This window comes from Mytilus galloprovincialis, chromosome 5 (genome assembly GCF_965363235.1).
Source record: "Mytilus galloprovincialis chromosome 5, xbMytGall1.hap1.1, whole genome shotgun sequence".
Classification (NCBI taxonomy): domain Eukaryota; kingdom Metazoa; phylum Mollusca; class Bivalvia; order Mytilida; family Mytilidae; genus Mytilus; species Mytilus galloprovincialis.
Genome location: NC_134842.1, coordinates 43,083,843 through 43,107,154, shown reverse-complemented (window position 1 = coordinate 43,107,154; position 23,312 = coordinate 43,083,843). Strand labels below are relative to the sequence as shown.

At 31.4% G+C, this 23,312-nt stretch overlaps 1 protein-coding gene across 1 annotated transcript; it reads left to right on the top strand.

Annotated features, from left to right (window-relative positions):
* Positions 1-5,868: 5,868 nt before the first annotated feature.
* On the top strand, positions 5,869-22,306 carry LOC143074043 (ornithine decarboxylase-like). Its single transcript, XM_076249595.1, has 10 exons — positions 5,869-5,976; positions 7,039-7,129; positions 7,740-7,816; positions 13,329-13,501; positions 14,584-14,721; positions 15,519-15,690; positions 16,922-17,084; positions 17,435-17,571; positions 19,058-19,266; positions 22,044-22,306. The coding sequence occupies exons 1-10, from the start codon at positions 5,869-5,871 to the stop codon at positions 22,099-22,101; spliced, it is 1,326 nt and encodes a 441-aa protein (XP_076105710.1). The 3' UTR covers positions 22,102-22,306.
* The last annotated feature ends 1,006 nt before the right edge of the window (positions 22,307-23,312 follow it).

Genomic DNA, 23,312 nt, shown 5'->3' with positions numbered 1-23,312 from the left:
CCATCAACTATGAGAGGAAAACAACGGAACAACAGAAAGACTTTACTGCAATGTTTTAACAAATCAAATGCTTACTTAAATCAACAAGCGCCAAAATATATAGAAACGGACTATTTGATATCAACTGTCATATTCCTAACTTGTAACGGGACATTTTAAGAACAAATGGTCGTTTGAACCGGATTGTTTGGTTACCTCCGCTGTTCTGGCAATGTTAAAACTATTGTTAAAATGAAGAGATGTTTGGTGTTTTTTTCTGCTCTTTATGATTTGTTTTCATTCATTCGTTGTCAAGTCCTTATTTTTTCAATGTCTCGATAGTATAAATTGATATATTTTATTGCAGAAAAAAATTCTGGGTCATAAACATATATCTTGGGTATTACAATGCACCATTAGTTTTTTGTTTGGTGTTTCCATAGAATATTTTGGAAACTGGAAGTTACATAGTAACTAAAGCTTGTACATAGGTAAAACAAGGGGAAACTTGATTTGTTAATTTCCAATTATTGTTATTTGCTTATATGCATTGAAATGTTATGGGAAATACATTCACATTTTGGAAGAGTCAGGAGAGGTATATAAATAATATGAATACACAGAACCCTGATCCAATCCATCATTTGCCTGAAACATTTCAATGCATATAAGCAAATAACAACTTTTTCTAAATCAATCAACTTTTGAATCAGGACAAAAGTATAGTTAATAGCCTTTCATTCTAAGAGACAATGTCATAATACTATATGACAATGTCATTGACACTGTGCAAATAGTTATCAAAGGTAACAGGATTATAATTTAATACGTTAGACGCGCGTTTCGTCTACATAAGAATCATCAGTGACGCTCATATCAAAATATTTATAAAGCCTAACAAGTACAAAGTTGACGAGCATTCAGGATCCAAAATTCAAAAAAGTTGTGCCAAATACGGTTAAGGTAATCTATGCCTGGGATAACAAATTCTTAGTTTTTCGAAAAATTCAAAGTTTTGTAAACAGAATATTTATAAAAATGACCACATTATTAATATTCATGTCAACAACGAAGTGTTGACTACTGGGCTGTTGATACCCTCGGAAACGAAACGTCCACCAGCAGTGGCATCGACCCAGTGGCGATAATAATTATCAAAGGTACCAGGATTATGATTTAATACGCCAGACGCGAACTTGGTTTACATAAGACTCATCAGTGACGCTCATATCAAAATATTGATAAAGCCAAACAAGTACAAAGTAGAAGAGCATTGAGGATCCAAAATTTTAAAATGTTGTGCCAAATAAATATCCTGATGGAGAGCTTAGTCGATTCTTAAACTGAAGGATTCAACAGGTAACGGAATATTCCCCAAAGGTGACCTACTTGGTCAAATGAAAATGTATCTTCTTAATACTATTGTTAGTAATAAGCGTCGAATGGTATTAACACGTTTTTTTATGTTCTTGGCAGACCACCATCTTATTTTTATCTAGGGAGAGGTGATAACCCCGCAACCTCAGGAGGCTTCGTTATTTAGAAAACTGTGATAGTGTTGATAACTTAAATCGATAAAAATTAGATACAGAAACTTCTTTTTATGAAAAAAAAATCAAATTAAAGGTTTCTATTCTATCATTGTCTATTCTATATTCTTCATATGTATTTTTTTTTTTTATTTTGTGTGTATTGAGGTTTCTTATCAAGACACAACTATCCCATAATATTTTGGAATAATAAGTGTTTTTTAATGTCGGTAAAAAAAAGGGGGGTGCTTTTTGATAATTAAACATGTGAAATAAATTGATGATGGATGATTACCTTCATTAGGCTGTTGTACTTTGAGTTATAAATATTGCGTCATCTATAGTCTCTTATGCCAAATCCAACTCCTGACTCAAAAATGTGTCCGTCTGATATCCGTGCATATTGACTTCATACATGGAGCGTGATGCATTTGTTTCTATCACAATGCACAATACGACCATCATTTACCTATTAAAAAGCTATGGTTTATGAAAGAATATTTAATGGGTATTATGCGAAATGATTATTTCGACATTTGTAAAATCTTCCCATAAAATAAGGTTACTAGTGGGTTTCGTCTGAAAATTCTGTTGATTTTTTTTTATTAATCATGGTTTGATAATGTCAATAAAAATACTATCTAGTAATCTCATTTTTTTTTAATACGCAATATATATGGTTTAGGGTAGGGTGTAAGTTAGTTATAAACTTCGGAATAGGAAACCCCTCCAGTGGATCCCTACAATATAAGTGTACAACTATTACTGCAATCACAGGTTTTTATTACTACCAATCACCCTACCAATGTAGTAATAATAATTCAATAACATATAAACGGCATGACAAAATAGATGATGGAATATCGACGATGCTTTAGATTTGACAATTTAATTAGTTCCTTGTCATGTGAAAAAGTGAAAGAACACAAAGTATATTACAATATATATTGTTGTTAGTTCAGAAAAAGTGGGGGAGAATGTATTATGTAAAATTGTAAGGGTCCACAAACTGTGACGACCAACAACTGAAAATAAGATTTTTTTACTTTTTTAACAACTTATTTACATGTTTTTAAAACTTGTAAAATAGGACAATAAACGCACGGATACATCCGTTTGTATTCGGTCTGTTAACCCGACGTTTTCTTCATTTATTTGGCATTAAGCAAGTGCACTGGTAAGTTTATGTACTGTAAATTTAAAAATTAAAGCGTGCATTTATTTTTGCAATTTTTGAAGCACGGATAACAAATGCCAGTTATTTATTGCAATAACAGGTAACTATTCATACAGATAAATTCAGCCAGTCGCAATTTTTGCAATGATAATAACCTCTCACCTTTCTGAATTTACAATATCAGATCTTTCTTAGTTTCATTGATGAAGATTAATATAAAATAACTTATGACGAATTAGGTTTATATACACTGAGATTCAGTAAAACGGATACGTAAAAAAAGGAGGAACAGTCTTAATATCGTATGAAGCTAAAAAAGTAGTGTAATACCTTGGTACTCGCCCATTTTTTTGGATCTTGTATCTTGAAAAACATGTATAGGAATACAATAGTTTGGAAGGTGGCCGATTGTGTTTTTTATGATTTAAGATGTAACTATCCCTAGTGATTTCTTCCTTGATATTTTTGCTTCTAAATCAGTTGATAAAAAATTCCTCATATGTTATCAATTTATATTATATGCATTGATATTTTAGCATACACGCCAAAATTAGTCTCAATATGTGGTTTAACTAGTGTTAACATTAAAACTATCGTTCTTGTAAACAAATTAAAGGTCAGAACACATTGTTGTCAATTTATCAATGAAAGGATCTCTGCAGTCTGAACTAACTTAACAATAAAATAGTTTTGAAGTTTTTGAGGGTTTATATGCTTTTTAGCTTGTGTTAATCTCTATTTTAGGTCTCGTTTGCTTTGTTGGCATACACGTGGATTTAAACGAGTTGCATTTGCAAAATACATAACGTATTCAAATGTTGACAACATGCACATCCATATCTCGAAAACTCAAATAAGAATGTACTTGTACTGCATTTATGTATAATATACAATATATTACCTTAAATTGAACATAATTATGACGCGAAAAAGGGTCATAGATATCGAATAAAGCATATGCTTTAATCATTTTAGCGTATGTTAAATTATATTTAGTATATGCTATATTTTATTAAGCTTGTATAGAAATGTTGTCGCGGAATCAAGGTCATAATTGATATAATCCGAAAAATGCAACCATTACTTTAAGAGAAACCATATGCTTTCTTAAGAGGGGGAAAAGGGGGAGAGGGTAGTTTTTTGCTCACAATTTTTTTCACAATATATGTAATCGGCTTTTTTTCACGCGCTGTCTCGTTCCATTTGTCGAAGAGAGTAGTCTGCTTTTTTTATTTTCTCAGGTTTGAATCCTGCCATTTTTTTTGTTCAATTGTCCTTGCCACCTACCATCAAAATGAAATGGTAGCTCCTTAAGGTGGTACCTAACACTACAGAGAGATAACTCTGTAAAATCAGCTGAACGTTTTAATCACGTTGTATTGTTAAGGAAATATTAAGCTTCTCAATGATCAAATTAAGTGTTTGACAAACTGCTATATATCCAATGACATTATTCCAAGAAAATGTGAGGTTCAAGTTTTTTGAAATATTTTTTGTCAAAGGGTCAAAGAAAATATGTTCAAAATATAAATTTAAACGAGCCAAATTAATTTCAGTCAAGGTGTTGGGTACCACCTTAAATAAATATTTTGACATTCACTGTGGATTTTTAACTTTCAGTAAACGTATCCAATCCTCTAAAATTCTATCACACATAGTCAGAAAATGAATATAAAAACGATGGTATGTACAGGGTCTTCTGTAACCATATACAATTCTAAATTTAGGTGCGATATGTTTAGTATCAAAATGGACCGCATGCAGCAACTGTCCAACCAAATAGTAAAGAAAGTCAACTTTTCATTGGAGAGCACAATTAATAAATCATAAACTAAATAATTGTTCAGTATCAGCTAAATTAATCTTAGCATAAGCTAAAATCATTTAAGTATAAGCAAAATTCATTTCCCACCAAACTTTCAATTACTTATATATCTTGAAAACAAGCACACTGACCCTTCATATTATCAATTCCTTTATTCATTTACTATCAAATAATAACAGAGTAGCGAACAATCTTAAACAAAATGTTATTTATAAGTATAAAGATAAAATAAACATAAAATACACATTTAGTAAATTCAATAGCTGAACGGTCTTGAAACATTAAGCATTATATTATGTATACAAGTGGTGTGGGCGTACAAAGATCGTGAGATAGGATTTTAAAAGACGGTTTAGTTTATGAGTACTCTATATTAAATATAAATATTTTCTTAAACGTATGAACTATTAATCCTTTTATGAATTTTAACGTGACAGCTATTCAATTCTATTTTGATGTGGAGGGTTATTTTGGTACTACATGTACTTGTTTGCTGATTATATCACATATATGCTGTGTACAAGATGTAAGATTGTACAAATTATAATTTGTACAGATTTGGTAACAAGATATAAAGTTTGTTTGACATATACCTTTTTGCACTAGGTGATAAAATTTTACCTTGAAACATTAAGCATTATATTATGTATACAAGTGGTGTGGGCGTACAAAGATCGTGAGATACGATTTAAAAGATGGACTAGTTTATGCGTACTAGTTTGATGATTATATCATATATATATATATATTAGATTTGTACGATACGGGTTTATCAAAAACCTCACTAAAAACATGGTATATATGAATAAAAGGGGATGTAGGACAACGAAAATGATTTGTTTTAAATTACTAAACTGCACCAAACAAAGGACCATGTTGTAAAAGTTTATAAAGCTTTTGGTGTACCAAACAGGGGAAACGTTTTAATCAGACGGGTTTTAAGGACAGAATTAACTATGGTAAATATGATAAGTTAAACAAAATCTTAATCCTGGTATCTTTGATGAGTTAATTTATGCATTGTATTTTGGAAGGCATCCCTCTGGCCTTTGTTAGTCTTGTGTGGTTTGAATTTTAGTTTCTTCTGTATAATTCGGAGTTTAGTATGACTTCCATTATCACTGAACTAGTATAGATATTTCTTTAGGGGCCAGCCGAAGGACGCCTCCGGGTGCCGGAGTTTCTTGCTGCATTGAAGACCTATTGGTGACCTTCTGCTGTTGTCTGTTCTATGGTCGGGTTGTTGTCTCTTTGACACATTCCCAATTTTCCTTCTCAATTTTATCCCTATATAACATGTGAGATTATTGCAATTCAACATTATTACTTCATGTACTTTAAGGGATATTAAAGGAAGTATGACGAACTATGTCCGAAAGAGCATAAAAAGCCTGTTTGAGTTAGTGGAAAAACAACACTGCATTGATAGTCTAATCAAAGAGAAGACTAATCAGATTGGAGCGGATGTATGTTGATTTACAGTGCTTCAAAATATACCATGATTTCATATTTACATGCGCTATCAAAATCTTAAATAGTAACATTATAATGGGTTGATATCAGATACTCCTTTTTATGTGTAAATAGATAAATTCGGAACACACACATATGCAAACACACATAAATCGTTGGGTATACGTATATTTACAATAAATCATTATAATCATGATTATTCATACAATTTTTTAGGAATGTTAGGTGCAGAATAATAATGGACATATTTAATGCATAGTAAAAACCAACAAATAGATATTTGGATCAATAGAATTATATTTCGTACACATATTGAAAGCTTTGATTTCTCCTATAAGCATATGATAAATATTTATAGGTGAAATATTACAATAAATGCACATTTAAAAAGAGCAACTATTCAGACAATAAGGACTATTTATCCTATGTTTACTTCTTTTGATAATTTGATGTTGATCGTGATTGAAAAACTAAATTTACTACTAACGCGATTTCTTATTACCAAATTTGAAAACCTTCATTAAAACAATCCATATGTTCTAGGTATGCGTTATGTATGAATATATTAAAGATGTTTTTTACAACACCTTTACATTAGAAAAAAAAACGTTGACTCAGAAAAGAAAAGACAACATGTAACACTTATGTGACACCTTCACTACCATATAATTACACATGAATAAAGGTAGCAGTAGCATACCGCTGTTCGAAGTTCATAAATCTATTGAGAAGAAAACCAATCCGGGTTACAAACTAAAACTGAGGGAAACGCATCGAATATCAGAGGATAACTACGCCACAACAGAAACACAACATTAAAAGGTAACATACACAGAAACGAACTATAATATAACTATGATAGAAACGAACTATAATATATAACTATGATAGAAACGAACTATACTATAACTATGATAGAAACGAACTATACTATAACTATGATAGAAACGAACTTTAATATAACTATGATAGAAACGAACTATACTATAACTATGATATAAACGAACTATAATGTAACTATGATAGATACTAGTATCTATTTATATATTTGACAGGAAAATCCCTTTTTCATTGGTGATCTAGGAGATATTATCAGAAAACACAAGATTTGGCAAAAAAGTTTTCCGACGGTTGTACCATTCTACGGTAAATACTTAAAGATGATAATGTTTTCATAGTCAAAAACACCCCCTTGCATTAGAGAGTAGCTGCTAACGAGTGCCATGATTAACGGGCCGATTCTCCTCGCTTCTATTTTTTTTCCGAAAGATAAAAACATCCCTTGCACGACATGAGAATAAATTGGACGTGAAAAGGGCAAAGACATCGACTTAGATGTTTTAAGTTTTATCCAAGATATCAGGCTTATAATTATAATGTTGTTTCGTCTTTAAAAGAATCGTCCAAAAAATATAAATATTTTTTATATATATATTTGAGGTAGTAATAAGCGTGGACGAGGCGCGCGTCTGGCGTACTAAATTATAATCCTGGTACCTTTGATAACTTTTATCTCACTTATAATATCTGATCATAACTTAATAGTTGATAAACATTATAATAGAGAGGCAAAGGATAACCAAGAAAAAACCCCATCCACACTCATAAGTCGAAAACAAATTGACAATGCAATGATAAAACACAAAGAACAACTAAAAGACTAATAGCAGCACAATGTACAAAAACACAAAACAAAGTCGAATCATTATATCTTTTTGTAAGTCCATAAGGTATTGTTTTTATGTATTCCTTGCAGCAGTGAAATGCAATGATTTTTACCCTGTGCTGCGACTTATGGCTGACATGGGGCTGTCCTTTGATTGTGCAAGCAAGGTGCAGGCGCGGATCCAGAGCTTGAAGTGGGGGGGGGGGGGGGGTGAGAAATGTTTTTGATCATTAGAGAGGTTTTCTTGTTATAACAACCACATGTTTTTCAATAATTGGCACACTTTTTGTTCATCCGGCATATGGTTACTCAAAATAAACTTTTTAGATTAATTCAATTATTTAATAACAGATCGTATCTACCCGACTTGCAATTGATGTATCAGCCTTTGCATCTATACCACTAACCGTCTTATCATGTGTTATGGAACGCCGTAACTGCCTTATGTTAAAAACTTTCATTATATGATGGTACTTTGACATTATGCGATGGTACTTTGACATTATACGATGGTACTTTGACATTATATGATGGTACTTTGACATTATACGAAGGTACTTTGACATTATATGCTGGTACTTTGACATTATATGATGGTACTTTGACATTAAACGATGGTACTTTGACATTATATGATGGTACTTTGACATTATATGATGGTACTTTGTTATTTTGTAAAGACAAAAAGGAATCATGGGAAATTAGAAAAAAACAAGAATGTGTCCCAAGTACACGGATGCCCCATCCGCACTATCATTTTATATGTTCGATGAACCGTGAAAATGGAGAGAAATCTCTAATTTGGCATTAAAATTGGAAAAATCACATCATAGGGAACATGTATACTAAGTTTCAAGTTGATTGGATTTCAACTTCATCAAAAACTACCTCGACCAAAAACTTTAACCTGAAGCGGGACAAACGGACGGACGAAGGGACGAACGGACGGACGGACGCACAGACCAGAAAACATAATGCCCATAAATGGGGCATAAAAACAAAATGGACGAATCACTCATGTTGAGTGTACTAAAGAAGGTTGATTTGAAGCATGCGTTTGTACATTTTAAAAGAGAATAGATAACACCAAACATTGTGGGTATGCTTTCGAGACATGAAATAGAAGCTCTAGGAGTTTCATATGCAGCAGACATGATGAAGAGTCGAATTGAGTGTATTAAATATGGGACTATTAAACCACAGACAATTCAAGGAAGTTCCGGACCTCCTTAATTTGACAGAGCAAATCAACACTTGAAAATTTACTTGATAATGGATTTTGATTTGTTGCAAAGCTTTTGCTCGTAACTGAATATATCGAAGAATGGCACAGTTCGATCTGAGTAAACGTACATTTTCAGAACTTAACGATGGTGAGTACAGAGATGGCGTCTAAGAGACTCTACTCAACGTTTAGATTCATCTGAAGCTCAAACAAGGAAATCGGGAAGAATTCACAGACGAATTTATAACGTAATGGGGACTAACCACTTGTGGCATATAGACACTAACCATAAGCTTGTACGCTGGCAATTCATAATAATAGGTGGTGTTGATGGTTTAAGCAGAACGACAAATTTTCTTAAATGCTGTAATAACAACACGTCTCTAACAGTCTAAATCTGTTTTTGTCAGGTGTCGCCAACTTCGGTGTGCCTCTAAGGATTAGATCGGACAAGGGACTGGAAAACGTGTCAGTTGCAGACTTTATGCTCAGTGAAAGGGGTGATGGAAGTATGTTAACAGGCCGGAGTACCCACAATCAAGGGTCTAAGAGATTATGGAGGGACATATTTGAGTGTATCCTATGTTATTATTTTATTATATGGAAGATCAAGATATTCTAAAACCATTTAACCTTCAGCATTTGGTAGCTCTACATTTCATATATATAATGGGGAGATAAACAGAAGGCTTCAACGGTGGGAAACAGCATGGGCTGGTCATAGGATGTGTACAGTTATATCGTCTCCTTTGATTTTGTGGTCATCTGGCCAACTTCAAAACCCAGTAGGCATACAACTTAGTGGAACCGAATTACTAGAGTATGGACTTGAAGGACATATTAAATTGAATAACACAGAAGAAGGGGACCGACCAATATTTGCCCCAATTAGCCATTTAATCAATGAACAGTCTAGACTGGCATTGAGAGAAGTCAACCGTTCTCATGAAAACTTTGAAATAAATGACTATTTAAAGTTTTTGGAAATTATTACAAGAAAATATTTGTTGATAAATTAACACAAGTTGATCTTTAAAATTTCAGCATCTGATAGTTTGTTATAGCCTGTGTTGGCCAGGATGCACTTGGTCAGAACCTTGCTATGAACATTTCTATATAACATTTGATTTTATTGTTAAAGATATTTTCCACAATATCGCTAACATAGATTGTTTTGACCTCAATTTTGACTGACAAAATCAGAGTATGGATTCACTCTATGTACACACTCGCGTTCATTTATGAGCATAATGCATAGCACATGAAAGCATACAAATACATGTACAACACTATGTTCACTGCGTCTTCTACGATTACAGCACTCATATTACAAAGTGAACTACACCATTGTACATGCAGTTTCATACATAATTTTTGGTTTATATCAATCAACTCAAAAGTTGTTTGTTTGCATTTCCATTAAACGCAATCATCCCCTGCCACTTTTGGCAAAGTTACAACAATTATTTTACACTATATGTGTAAAAGTCAAAGTTACAACAATTCTTTTACACTATATGTGTAAAAGTCAAATATCTGAAGCCTAGGTAAAAAAATTGAAACATGCTTGAGACAAGTTAACACTAAAACGGTAATTTGACCTGACGGTCACGACAAACATTTTGGCAATACACTCATGTGCCATACATCTAACGTCTAGGTCAAAAGGTGTGGCCTGGACAAGCGTCACTAAAAAGAACGAGAGAGAATAAAACAACATGTCTCTCTTCATCAAATGAAAGACATAATGGAATAAAGTTCATTGGGTCAAGTTGTTTGAGGTTAGGATAAGTGGTGATATAAGCTTACCCTACCTTTGCATACTAAAACATTCCAATCATCTCTTCATTCAAGTAACTTTTTAACAACTTCAACTAAAGCTAATTAATACAAACAATCAAATAATGTCACTGTTCAAATAATGTGCTCACCAACAAATAAGGGCACTTCCATGAGGTGACCTATACACAAAACCTCAATTTGTGTCCATAATGCTATGAGGTAACTACATCATTGACCTGATGACATTCAACTGGGTTCAGCAAACCAATTCTAAATAGTGTTAAATAGATGCATTTGTTGACCCTATATTGCATGTAGGTTCTTCCTATAAAATTTTAAGTCTATTTATGACCATTGAACTCTGGTCTTGAAATTCAATAAGTTCTTCCTCTTTTGTGTTCAAAATGTTGTTGATCTGCATGTAGATAAGCTTTTTCATATTTTAGAAGTTGCTCTAACATGCTAGTATGCCTTAAATGTTTGCATGTGTGCTATATTTTTATTAGTGCTTAATTTTAGTTGTGCTTCAGCTTTGGTTGTTAAGATATGTATTTTAGTAGTGCTTTGCATGTTTTTCAATGTGCCTATGCTGTTATATATCTTGTCTGCATGTTTGTGTGTTTAAATGTTGTGTTTATGTTATTTTATATTCGGTAAAAAGCTCTTAAGAGCTTATGTTTGTATTCTTAAATGTAAACCGAATCAAAATAAAACTATTCGTATTCGTATTTTCGTTAAAGACATTTTTATAAACACTCTGATAGTTTTAAATGGCTCACCGAGATATATGTTTTATTATGACACATGATATCTCGTATGTGTATTTAAATAAAGTCTAGACTTCATAATTTTGGTAAATTGACATAACCTTGGTTTTGAATGTATCTGTGTTATTCTATTGTCGATAGAACTTTCAATAAAATTACCACTTTTTATTTCTAAATAATGAAAGTGGGCAAAGCAGAAACTATTATAAAGTCAACCTTTCTATTATGTTGATCCCTTTGTATACTGTACATACAACATCTGTCGAACGGAGGTTTGGAGTTTGCATTTCAAAATGCAGTTGACAACAGAAAACCTTGATTTGAATTTAAAAAAATCTAAATAATTAGATTATTTCATCATTTTTCAATCTTATCTGCTATGGAAAAATTAATTTCGGCGAAAAATGGATTTATGATTTTTTAAAGCATCAACCCATAGTCAAAGGTACAATATCAACAATAGAAACATAGGGGGAAAGAAAGAAAATATGAATGTTATTTTCAAATGGCCATTGACATTAGTAAACGCTGACTGAAATTTTTTTTTTTTTGAAGAATGATATTCGGAAATCCTTCTAAAAGTTCACTTGCTATGGGAATTTTTTTTTATCACATTTAAGGTAAAAAAGATATCTTAAAAATTATAACAGGGTATCAGTGTTTCCCGTTTACATCAATTTATAAGATATCGATTTATCAATAATCTAGTATTTGTACTGATTAATGTAAAAAAAAATATAAATGTCCTTCATTTTTGTGTATGCTTGTTTACCAATTTTGATGTTGATCTGGTGATATAAAAATGTAAAATCAAAATTGCAGAGGACACCGAGCTACTCGAAATTGACAAAGCAAAGTATAATGTTAAAGTACCATCGTATAATGTCAAAGTACCATCATATAATGTCAAAGTACCATCATATTATGTCAAAGTACCATCATATAATGTCAAAGTACCATCGTATAATGTCAGAGTACCATCATATAATGTCAGAGTACCATCGTATAATGTCAAAGTACCATCGTATAATGTCAAAGTACCATCGTATAATGACAAAGTACCATCATATAGTGAAAGTTTTTAACATAAGGCAGTTACGGCGTTCCATAATGTGTGCTGGTGATCTTAATAAGGCTGTTTGGTGGTACTTTTTTTGTTTGTTTTTGAGATTAACATTCTGTGTTCACCATTCTATTTACCCAATTCTGAACGTGTTTTTTTAAACTGTCCGGGGTTGTCGTCAGTAGCGAACAAAGCGTGAAAATGTGCAGTAAATTCCGTCCTTTGAAGTTGAATATACAATCCATGGGGGATAGTGCAGCCACGCATTTTAGAATCATCTTTCTCGTTTATGAAAAGAAAAAAGAAAAAAAAACCCTAAATCCGCTTATGCTTTGATTTCATCGCCTTCTATGACTATTATGTTGTCGAAACACGCGCGTCTTACGTTCTAAAAAATAAGATTGGTATATTATGATCTTATTGATGAAAATACACAATAATGTCGATTTTCTTTACTCAATTTTATGTACTAAGAAGTGACATTTATATAGGAAAGTTGATATGTGATTGTAAAAAATCTTAAAAGCTGTGCTCATAAATATTGACGCTTCGTTATTGTTGTTATATTTGTAAAAGTATGACATCAAATTGATTTATGATTTAAAAAATGTGGCGTACAGAAAAACAGTTCAATTCGTAAGCTGATGAGTTTTCTCTACATATCGCATGAAAGCAATACTATGCAATGAAGATGCATGTAGTACTGGTTTTTTTCATATATGTACTGCTACCTATTATTTCAGAAGTTATAACTTGTTGATCCTGCTGAAAATATATACCTTTAGGGAAAGTTGATTAATGCATGTAGCAATTGTATTTGTAAGATATTTGTTTCTCTTTAGATTGAAATACAGAAAATTCTGGATCTTGGGGTTGATCCGACCAGAATCATCTATGCTAATCCATATAAACAGATCTCATTTTTGAAATATGCCGCTGATTATGACGTAGCTATGATGACATTTGATTGTGATGATGAACTAGAAAAGATCAAAGAAGTGTATCCTGCCGCAAAGTATTTAGGAATAGACTTGATGTTTATACATGTATTTACATATATTGTGGAGTCAATTTTCTTTTGAATTTGATGGTCTCAAATACTGTATTCATTGTGATTAAACTTTTGTCAATCTTGGTCATAACTGACAAATTACTGGCATTGGGTCTTTGTATTCGCCTGTTTAATTTGCTTGTCTGAGACGTATCTGATAAAAAATTGATGTCATTTAAAACGTAGAAGAATTATTATTCTATACAGTTTCATCATGCATTTTACTTTTCCGAATTGTCTTAAAATGTGTACTAACAGTTAAAAACAGTTAAGATCGTAAATGAAAGAGGACTGATTTCTCTTTTCTAGGAGAAACATATTAGAGCAACTTCATACTATAAATATCCAATCTGTTCGTTTCAAACAAATCAATAAACGTAAGTACATAGTGTATGATAACTATTGTCCTATTTCTTGTTTGGTAACAATCGTGTTGTCGCTATTGACTGAATATTTCTTGTTTCAAAAGGTGGTCATCCCTTTATAGCTTTATTCGAACGTCCCTGAATCAATTACTGTAAACCAACTAATTTTCGCGAGCGATTTATTTTCGCAACTTTCGCAGTAGAAAAATAACGCGAATTTAAATCGTCGCGAATATGTAAAACTTGGATCTTTCCTTATTTAACTACATCAAGTTAATTAGAAAATCGCGAAATTAAATTGCCGCGAAATGGACCCGAAAGGGCTAAATGCGAAATAAAGTATCCGCGAAAATAAGTTGGTTTACAGTAACTTTGGTTTTAGAAATAAACAATATTATGTTTAGAACTCTCAAGCATTCAATTTGCATACACACAAAAGAAGAAATTAAGGTATGATGCATCGTTGACGATACCGAACATATGGTTAATTTAAATAACTGCTTAATAATTCATATATACCACATTAATATAAACATCAAACTGGTACAAAGTGTGTGTTTCTATAGTTATACCCCTGTGTAACACCTCAGTTTTGCAATGAATTGGTATATTAATTTTGTATACTAGTACTTGGTATTTTATATCGTTGTAATCTAAAATATTTATTTTCATGTTTTAAAGACTGGTTTTGCGAATATGTCCACAAACAAACCACAAGGTAAAACATCCATTAAAAAGAAAGTTCGGATGTCATCCTTTTAAAGCATCACAGCTTCTTAAATATGCAAAGGAATTGACATTAAACGTAATTGGTGTAAGGTAAGCTACTTATTTAGATAAAGCTCTCTTCATTTGAATTTGCTTTTGTGGTGGTAAAACTCTAAAATCATAATGTGGAAAATAAAACTACTACAATCAACACTTGTATTTCGTTAAAATGAAATTGCTGAAGTGTTACTGCATAAAATTACCTTAAAAGTGCATATACGAGTATTATTCAGATTATCCACTGATACAGTCTATATGACATAATTTTGTAAAACATGTCATACTGAACATTATAAAATAACATGTGTCATGTGTATCACAACAGTACAAATCCGTTTCTACAAATGACTGTAAACAACAAAGTACTACTTAAAAAAAGTATTTCTAATAAAAATAAAATAAATAAAAAATAAAAAATGAAAAATACCGAACTGCGAGGAAAATTAAAAACGGGAAATTCTTTTGACAAACGGCAAAATCACAATCTCAAATAAATTTAAAAAAAGGGAAACAACTGTCATTTTTATGACTAAATTGAAAAACTGAAATAAATTAGATCATTACATATGTTTCCCTTTCTTTTCGTTCTTTGGTAAAACAAATTAACAAAATATGATACTGCACGAAAATTCGAACAAAATTCAGGAAATTGAGAGAATTTCGTATGTAATCCGCAATTAAATTCACTATTTAAGGAGATGCTAGATTAAATGGTTATTGTTCATTTAATAATGAAAAGAAAGTCAAATTAGCACGAACAACTCATTTAGAAGTGTTAAAATTTCTTAGATACTAACCAGCTTTAGACAGTCCTTTAACTGGTGTCTAAGAGTTTTACTATATTACAGTTTTCATGTTGGAAGTGGTTGCCAAGAAGCCGAAGCTTATCGAGCAGCTACAGAGGAGTCTAGATATGTATTTGACATAGGACTTGCTATGGGATTCGATATGACTCTATTGAACATAGGTGGAGGTTATCCCGGAAGAAGCGTACCAAATGATAAAAACACGTTTAAAGAGGTACTAAAATGGCTTACTATAATTAGCATATTATTCGTTCAGGGGTCTGATTTGTTCTATTTTCATGATCACACTGATAAGTGAAATGTCTTTATATATGTACCCATGAATATATTATATTATATCTGTATCTTTAATTGTTTATTGTCAACTGAGCTGTATCAAGAAAATGTATTTAAAAAAACATCGATTATTTTTGTTACCAAAGTTTTGATAAAAGTAATTACACCACTAAGTAAATGAAATTTAATAAAGATAGTACATTTTCATCAAAGAAGAAGGATTTACTATTAGATGCATATTTGATAGTAGCATATAACAAAATGTTGTTATTTTTTCACCAATAAAAGCAACAGATCTAATTGATAGTGAAATATGTCATGGACTTGGGACCAATATACCTGTATTTGTATATCACAGTATTGCACTGGTCATTTAATGTGGTCATTTTTATAAATTTCCTGTTTCATGCTGTTTACAAAACTTTGAATTTTACGAAAAACTAAGGATTTTCTTATCCCAGGCATAGATTACCTTAGCCGTATTGGAATTTTGGATCCTCAATGCTCTTCAACTTTGTACTTGTTTGGCTTTATAAATATTTTGATATGAGCGTCACTGATGAGTCTTATGAAGACGAAACGCGCGTCTGGCGTACTAAATTATAATCCTGGTACCTTTGATAACTATCATATCTGAGAAACAGGTTATATATGCCCTCAATTATAGAATTAATTCAAACTTTTTGTTTAATTCAAAATTATCAGTAAATTGTGTGTTCTACAAGGAACACCATCCCTTATCTTTGATAAAATACCTTAATTTTAATAATGCATGCTACATAGTTTAAGATTAATCCCTTATGTGTAGAAACTATTTTGTTTTGAAAATTTACTGCCCCTCAGTGTTTTCGTTTTTGAAAGGGTCCGATTATGTGGTGTTACATCTTTTTTGCTCTGTGTTGAAGGCCGGATTGTGACTTCGATATGAAGAGCAGAAATAAAAGCGCCGTTGCTTTGTGTATTTTTTTTATGCCCCATATTTTTTGTTTTTCTATTATACCATGCAACAATTATTTACCGATGTTTAAAACGTTTAAAAAAGTAAAAACTCATAAATGCATAATGAATACATATTAAGCAAATAGAGAAAATGTTAACTCCATATGAACATTGATTCATTTTAGAAACAGAAAATAGAACTTTACTCATTATGCCAACTATTATTATAGATATCTACCGTAGTGAATAAATCCTTGGACAAATATTTCAATGGGAATGACGTCAGAATAATAGCTGAACCTGGACAGTTTTACGTATCCTCAGCTTTTACAATAGCAACCAATATTATATCGAAGAAAATTGTGGATAAAGAAATTGAAAATATAACACCTGGTTTGTATACATTCGATATTTATATTTATAAAACAATTATTAACATGTAATGGATGTAAACAAGTGATGAAAATTCTAAAACATTTGCACTCCCAAATACTTGAGATTTCATTCAGTACATATCAATACCTCTGAAGTTTAATTAAATGCCCAAAAAAGGCTTCACAAGCCTAGTAGCCAGTACTGGCATGAACATTTTGCTTTATTCAAAGGAAATGCGAAAATCATTTTAAACAAACGAATACATCTTATCATGTATAGTGCTCGTTTCTTGTTCAGGTTTGGCTTTATTTATTGTTGTCGATTGAGTTATAATTCACATACATGTATCACATATTGTCGAATGTTAGTTTCAGATGGTGAACTACATGGCTTCACAGATACACTGTATAAACAAATTAGAATGTATTATGTTAATGATGGAATTTATGGATGCTTTTTCGACTGTCTTCTCTACCCTGGCTGGTTCGTTCCATCCCATTTTAAGGTAATATACAATATGATATCAACAGAAGATTTAGATATTGCGTTTGACATTGCATGACGAATTGGTAACATGATTCTTCTTATAGACAATAATTATGACTAGACAATTCATTTATATTAGCGAGTGTGGCAATATTTTTTGTTAACATTAGTAAACTAATTCTTATCTGAAACGGTAAATTCTATATAGACTGCTCCCTCTTAAAAGACTACACAAAACGTTATGAAGTCTTTTAAACAATTTACAGACTTACTTGCAGTCAGTTTAAGTAGAAGGGGATCTAAACTATAAATCTTTTTTTACAATTTCTCAAAATTTATTTCATATTGCGCTTTTTTAAAATGTAATATAAACATGATAAAGTAAGGGTCACTATATTTTTTTCACGCTGCAAAAAAGTCAGATGAGGTATATATTATGCATGGAAAAAAACTATCTTGTTAGATAAAAAGAAAACTACACCATGGGATTTGAATATTAAGAGAAGGTCCCTCTAATAGTATGCTTTCGGGTAAGAAATAGAAACAAATATATGGTCACCGGACTCGTTTTCTTGTTGCATAATGATATAGGTAAATACACAACACATTCTATCAAAAAAGTTATTTAATCTGAGTTATCTCGCCTTATATCTGCGTTATGTCATCTGATGTGACATAGTTGAAAATAATGAATATAACAAACATATACTATTGTCTGTAAAATACATCGCTAGCCGTAGATATGACAAATCACATAATTTCTAAATTAATGTGAAAAGTGTTACACATCAATTTCAGACAACTCCCTCAATTTGCACATTTCAGTAAAGATCTAGACAGATTATTATTTTTTTTTCTTCAAATTCCAAGATGGAGGAAGCCACCCCATCTGTCTTTAGATTTGTTCAGTCTATGTTTGGACTGTTCTGCTTCAGTAATTGGTGTTTAACTTTACACATCAAAACTATACCAAATTGTCTTAAAAGCCGCTGATTACTTTCGAATTGACTGTCACCGAATAGTTTGAATGGTACTGAATTTACCATAGTGGACTTAACCGATTATGTTAAGATCTAAATGACATTTTCAGAATAAAGTTCGTTAAGTGATGAAACGTCTTGGCACACCGTTTTGCATTGTAAATGTACGTGTCGTATCAAATGCCAGATACAAGTATTTACTTTCCCTTGTCACTACCTTTGAATACTCATGAAATGCATGGATTATTCATTTATCTAATTATACCCTTTGTGTGTGTTTCCAAAATGCACTTCATTTCGGGTTTTATACAATTCGTCGGGTATATCTAAATATCTACATTATTTAACCTTAAACAGCAGTCTTAAGACTGAAATGTTTTACACAACTTTAAAATTTTAATTTCCAGAAAAAAGATAGTCTATTTGAAAAGTTAAAGATGCGTTGTGTCTTTTTGGAGATAGTATTTCAAGCGAACCTAAATATTAAGGGAAGGTGGATATGCATTTAGGTTTATTTCTTTTCAGGACGACGACGAAAAAGTGTATGACAGCGCAATATGGGGACCGACATGCGATGCTGTTGATTTAATTATTGAAAACATCAACCTACCAGACTTAAAAAGGGGAGAGTGGATTTACTTCAAGAATATGGGAGCATATGCATTCCAATGTGTGACATCTTTCAATAGCATGCCCAAAGTCAAGGAATATTTCATATGTGAAAGAGTGTTATTGTAAGTTCTTTTGTATTTATTTCAATAAAGTGAAAGACCTGACAGTAAGCACCACTAAATTGAGGAACAAAAGGGTGCTATGATCCTTCTAGATAAAAACAATGAGGTGTGAGGTACTAAAGTATTTTAAGTAGAAATTTACTGTTATAAAATTTTATAAATCAATTCAGGAATTAAAGAATGTATCTCTCTCATGCAAAGCTCATTATTCAAGTTTGTCAATACTTAAGGTATGATCAGCTCTTCAACATGTTCAATATAAATAACTTGATGTGGTCTGAGTGCCAATAAGACACCTCTTCAACCAAGTCAAAATGTATAAAAAGTTAACAAGGATAAGTCAAAGTACGGCTTTTATATAGATACAGGAAGATGTGGTATGAGTGTATATGAGACAACTCTCTATCCAAGTCACAATTTATAAAAGTAAACTATTATAGGTCAAGATATGGTCTTCAACACGGAACCTTGGTGGTCTAATCTAAAAAAACGAGAAACGAGAAACAATTATGAACCACAACAACAAACGACACCTACTGAACATCAGATTCCTGACTTAGGACAGGTGCAAACACTTACAGTGGGTTTAAATTTGTTTTAATGGTACAAAACTTTCACCATTATCTGAACCAATAGTGTAGCATCACAACATAGAAAGACACACAATAAAATATATAAAATATCAATTGTAATGGCTTAACCAAATCAAAAGACGTACCAAAACAAATAAACATACACTGAACGAATACATTTGATCTATGATACAATGTAAATGCAAAGTTAATGAAAATAAGGGATGAATAGTTAAAGTAAAAGTATTATACCGCTGTGAAATGCCACAGGTAAATGAAATTATTTTGTTGTCAAGTATACTTCCTTTTCTGTCTGTATAATTTTCCGTTTAGTACACCAAGACATTTCTTGTATATCAATAAAACTATTCTAAAACTTGGTACATGTGGGTGAATATCAACAATAAAACTATAAACTTGGTGCTAGATACAACTTCGTGTTTTTCATGTACAGATGCAGGAAGTGTGATGTATATACAGTATAAATGGAGAAAGGAAATAATATTGATGTTCATAGTACGAAGAAGTGAAAATTTATAGTAATTCCAAACATTTATCAAAGCTGGTATATAGACCAGATATAAGTTAACATTACGTAACAAAAAAAACCCAACATTACAAAGAGTATCAACATGTCAAATTAACAAGAAAATACGATTTGAGCAGTAACTGACAGCTAGTTAAAAGTTAAAAACAATTTATAATAAAAAGAATCATGCATCAGAGACTAAATTCAACTAAAACACATCCCAGAGAGATAGTATTTTAACGTCATGGACAGTAAAAGAAGACATGACTTGTGTAATGCCAAAATAAATGTATCGACAGGCAGTAGGATAGTAAGAAGTTGTTTATATAAGGTTTAGGATTTTAAAATATGCTGCCTTCGACCATCACAAAAGAGAAACTATTTGTCGACAGACGCATTTTATGCAGTAAAATTAGTACCTTCAATGTTATCAAAGACCTCAATGAGACTTTCAGACGAGGAACACTAATACTTATCCGTTTTCTTTGCTTTTTGCTTTTCAAACATATAAAATGACTTTTCGTAGTGGATCTATACACCAAATGACTTTTTTCCCCATTATGCTATCCTTCAGGTTTAACCTTTTAAATTATAAAAAAAATAAGCAAAAGAAACGTAAGTTTCGATATAATTCAATAAAATTATATCACATTAAATTTTACTGAATACTAATCAATCCAATAATTGACATAATATTAGGGGAACATGGTTTTATTTCGAAAAATGTTTCTGTGTCTGTAAAAATTCAACAAATATACATGGCTTTGTTAAAAAACAAAAAAAATCCAAAATGTTGCGCTAAGTACGGCTAAAGCAACCTATACATTAAAAGCCATGGAAAATTGAATATTGATTACTATTGATAACTCTTGGTGAACCCTTCCCCTAACATGAAAAAGCGTTATATGAATTCAAACATAAGAGCAAACTTGAAAAAAAAAAACAGTTGGGAAGTGATCGAAGTGGATAGTTGTCTCATTGGCAATTAAACTACATCTCCTTTTATATAATATATATTTATATATATAACATTTAAAATTAAATCTAACATTTCAAAGTTTAGATCCCAAAAATTACGCTGGAATATTCTTAATACACAGGTTATCTTTTAAAGTACAACGATGTCTGTGACCCTAATTTTAGATTTGATACAAGTCAAACTATTTATATGATTATTTTATTTTAATTTTCATTCGAAATAAAGTAGTTACATATCATCGAATAACATTATATTACATCATTCTTGACCTAATCCTTTCTGATTGTATAGACATTTAAATGAATACGGATAGCAATAGAATTCGAACCTTAATCAAACACATGATACATAATTTGTAACAAGATATTTTGTATATTTCATTAGGAATAAATTGTTCTACAGCACTTGCGGCTTCAAATAGTTGTCTATTTGTAGCGTAACATACCTACTCTTAAAATGTACAACTGGTTAACCACAACAATATTTTGGCCGAGTACCATGTCTGGATATTTGGACAGGGTTATGTGTTGTACTGTCAAACAATTTTGAAAATTTTTATTATCCTTTTTTATGTATTACCCATACGTTTAAATATCTTAAATTGCAACGTTTTATTTAACATTTTCAAAGCCAACGATAGATGTTTTGATGATATGATTATGCAATTATAATTGAGAACTTCTTTTTTTTATTTTAGGGAGGAAATATATCCACTAGAACAAAGTCGTCTAATCAAGACTACACAAGGGGAATGATAAGCACATTGGTTGATGTCGAATATATGAAACATTCACAACTTGTATTTTTTAATAACTGATCTTTATCTTGCGGAATGAGGTCACACATGTCATTGTATATTCGGAAAACTATAATTATTTTTAGTTCAGGTGTTTTATTGGACAAAACGTAACCAATTGATAATATTGTTTTAAATGTATACAATAAATCGTACAAGACTTATACAGAATCATAAGAAATGCAATATATCTAGAGCAGATGATTCTCTATACAAGAGGAAAATTTCATTTCGTTCTTATGTATATATAATTTATAAGAAGAAAATTATCTCTTCGTTTTTCGCAGTCTGACAACTGTCTTCAACAGATCACTCTCTGGTAGCTCTTCACTTTGATATTCGCATCCACATCCGCATCAATGAATGACTTGCATAGGCTTTATCAGCTAACTTATATCCAGATAAGCAAACAATACAATTACCACATTTGTTATACTCCGCATTATTCACGTTATTTGCAATAATTTTCTTTTTAAAATTTCAATTCTTGAAAAAAACATTGTTTTATTCTTACGTATTAAGCCAATTCTTCCAGAAATAAAAACAATTATTTCAAAATTTTTTTAATGCAATGAAAAATATTTCTTTAGATGTTGTCTGATTTTTATTTAAACAATTTCAAAGCATGACAACACGTACATAAACGCACGCATACACGTACATATATGCACACATACACGTACATATATGCACACATACACGTACATATATGCACACATACACGTACATATATGCACACATACACGTACATATATACACGCATACATGTACACTATACATATAGACTCTACCACTACACTCAAGAAAGTTACATTTTTAATTTTGAAACTGTCGAGATTTAAAAAAATAATATCGAAGTTGTTCGAGATTTGGTGTTTGAATCTGTTTATCTGATGTCTTTTAGACGATTTGAAGACAAAACTCATCCTTCTTTTCCAACATTCTGCAAAAAGATGTTCTTTGTATGTTAGGTCATCAGCCATAGTCGTCTTTTTTCGTGAAGTCACAATAGGAAATTCAGAAGAAAGCAAGAACGTTTGACGTTATAATTGAATTTTGACCAAAAAAGAACTGAGAACAAACGAACCACGTGAGTTACAAAGAAATAATCAACAGGTAAGGAAAAAGGATAAATCCGCTAAGAATTAGAGAAACATGCATACACACACA

Coding starts and splice junctions, on each gene's coding strand:
- LOC143074043 (XM_076249595.1), top strand. CDS start 5,869: ATGACGAACTATGTCCGAAAGAGCATAAAAAGCCTGTTTGAGTTAGTG. Junction 5,977..7,038: donor CTAATCAGATTGGAGCGGAT/GTATGTTGATTT, acceptor TATATTTGACAG/GAAAATCCCTTTTTCATTGG. Junction 17,085..17,434: donor AATTGAAAATATAACACCTG/GTTTGTATACAT, acceptor GTCGAATGTTAG/TTTCAGATGGTGAACTACAT.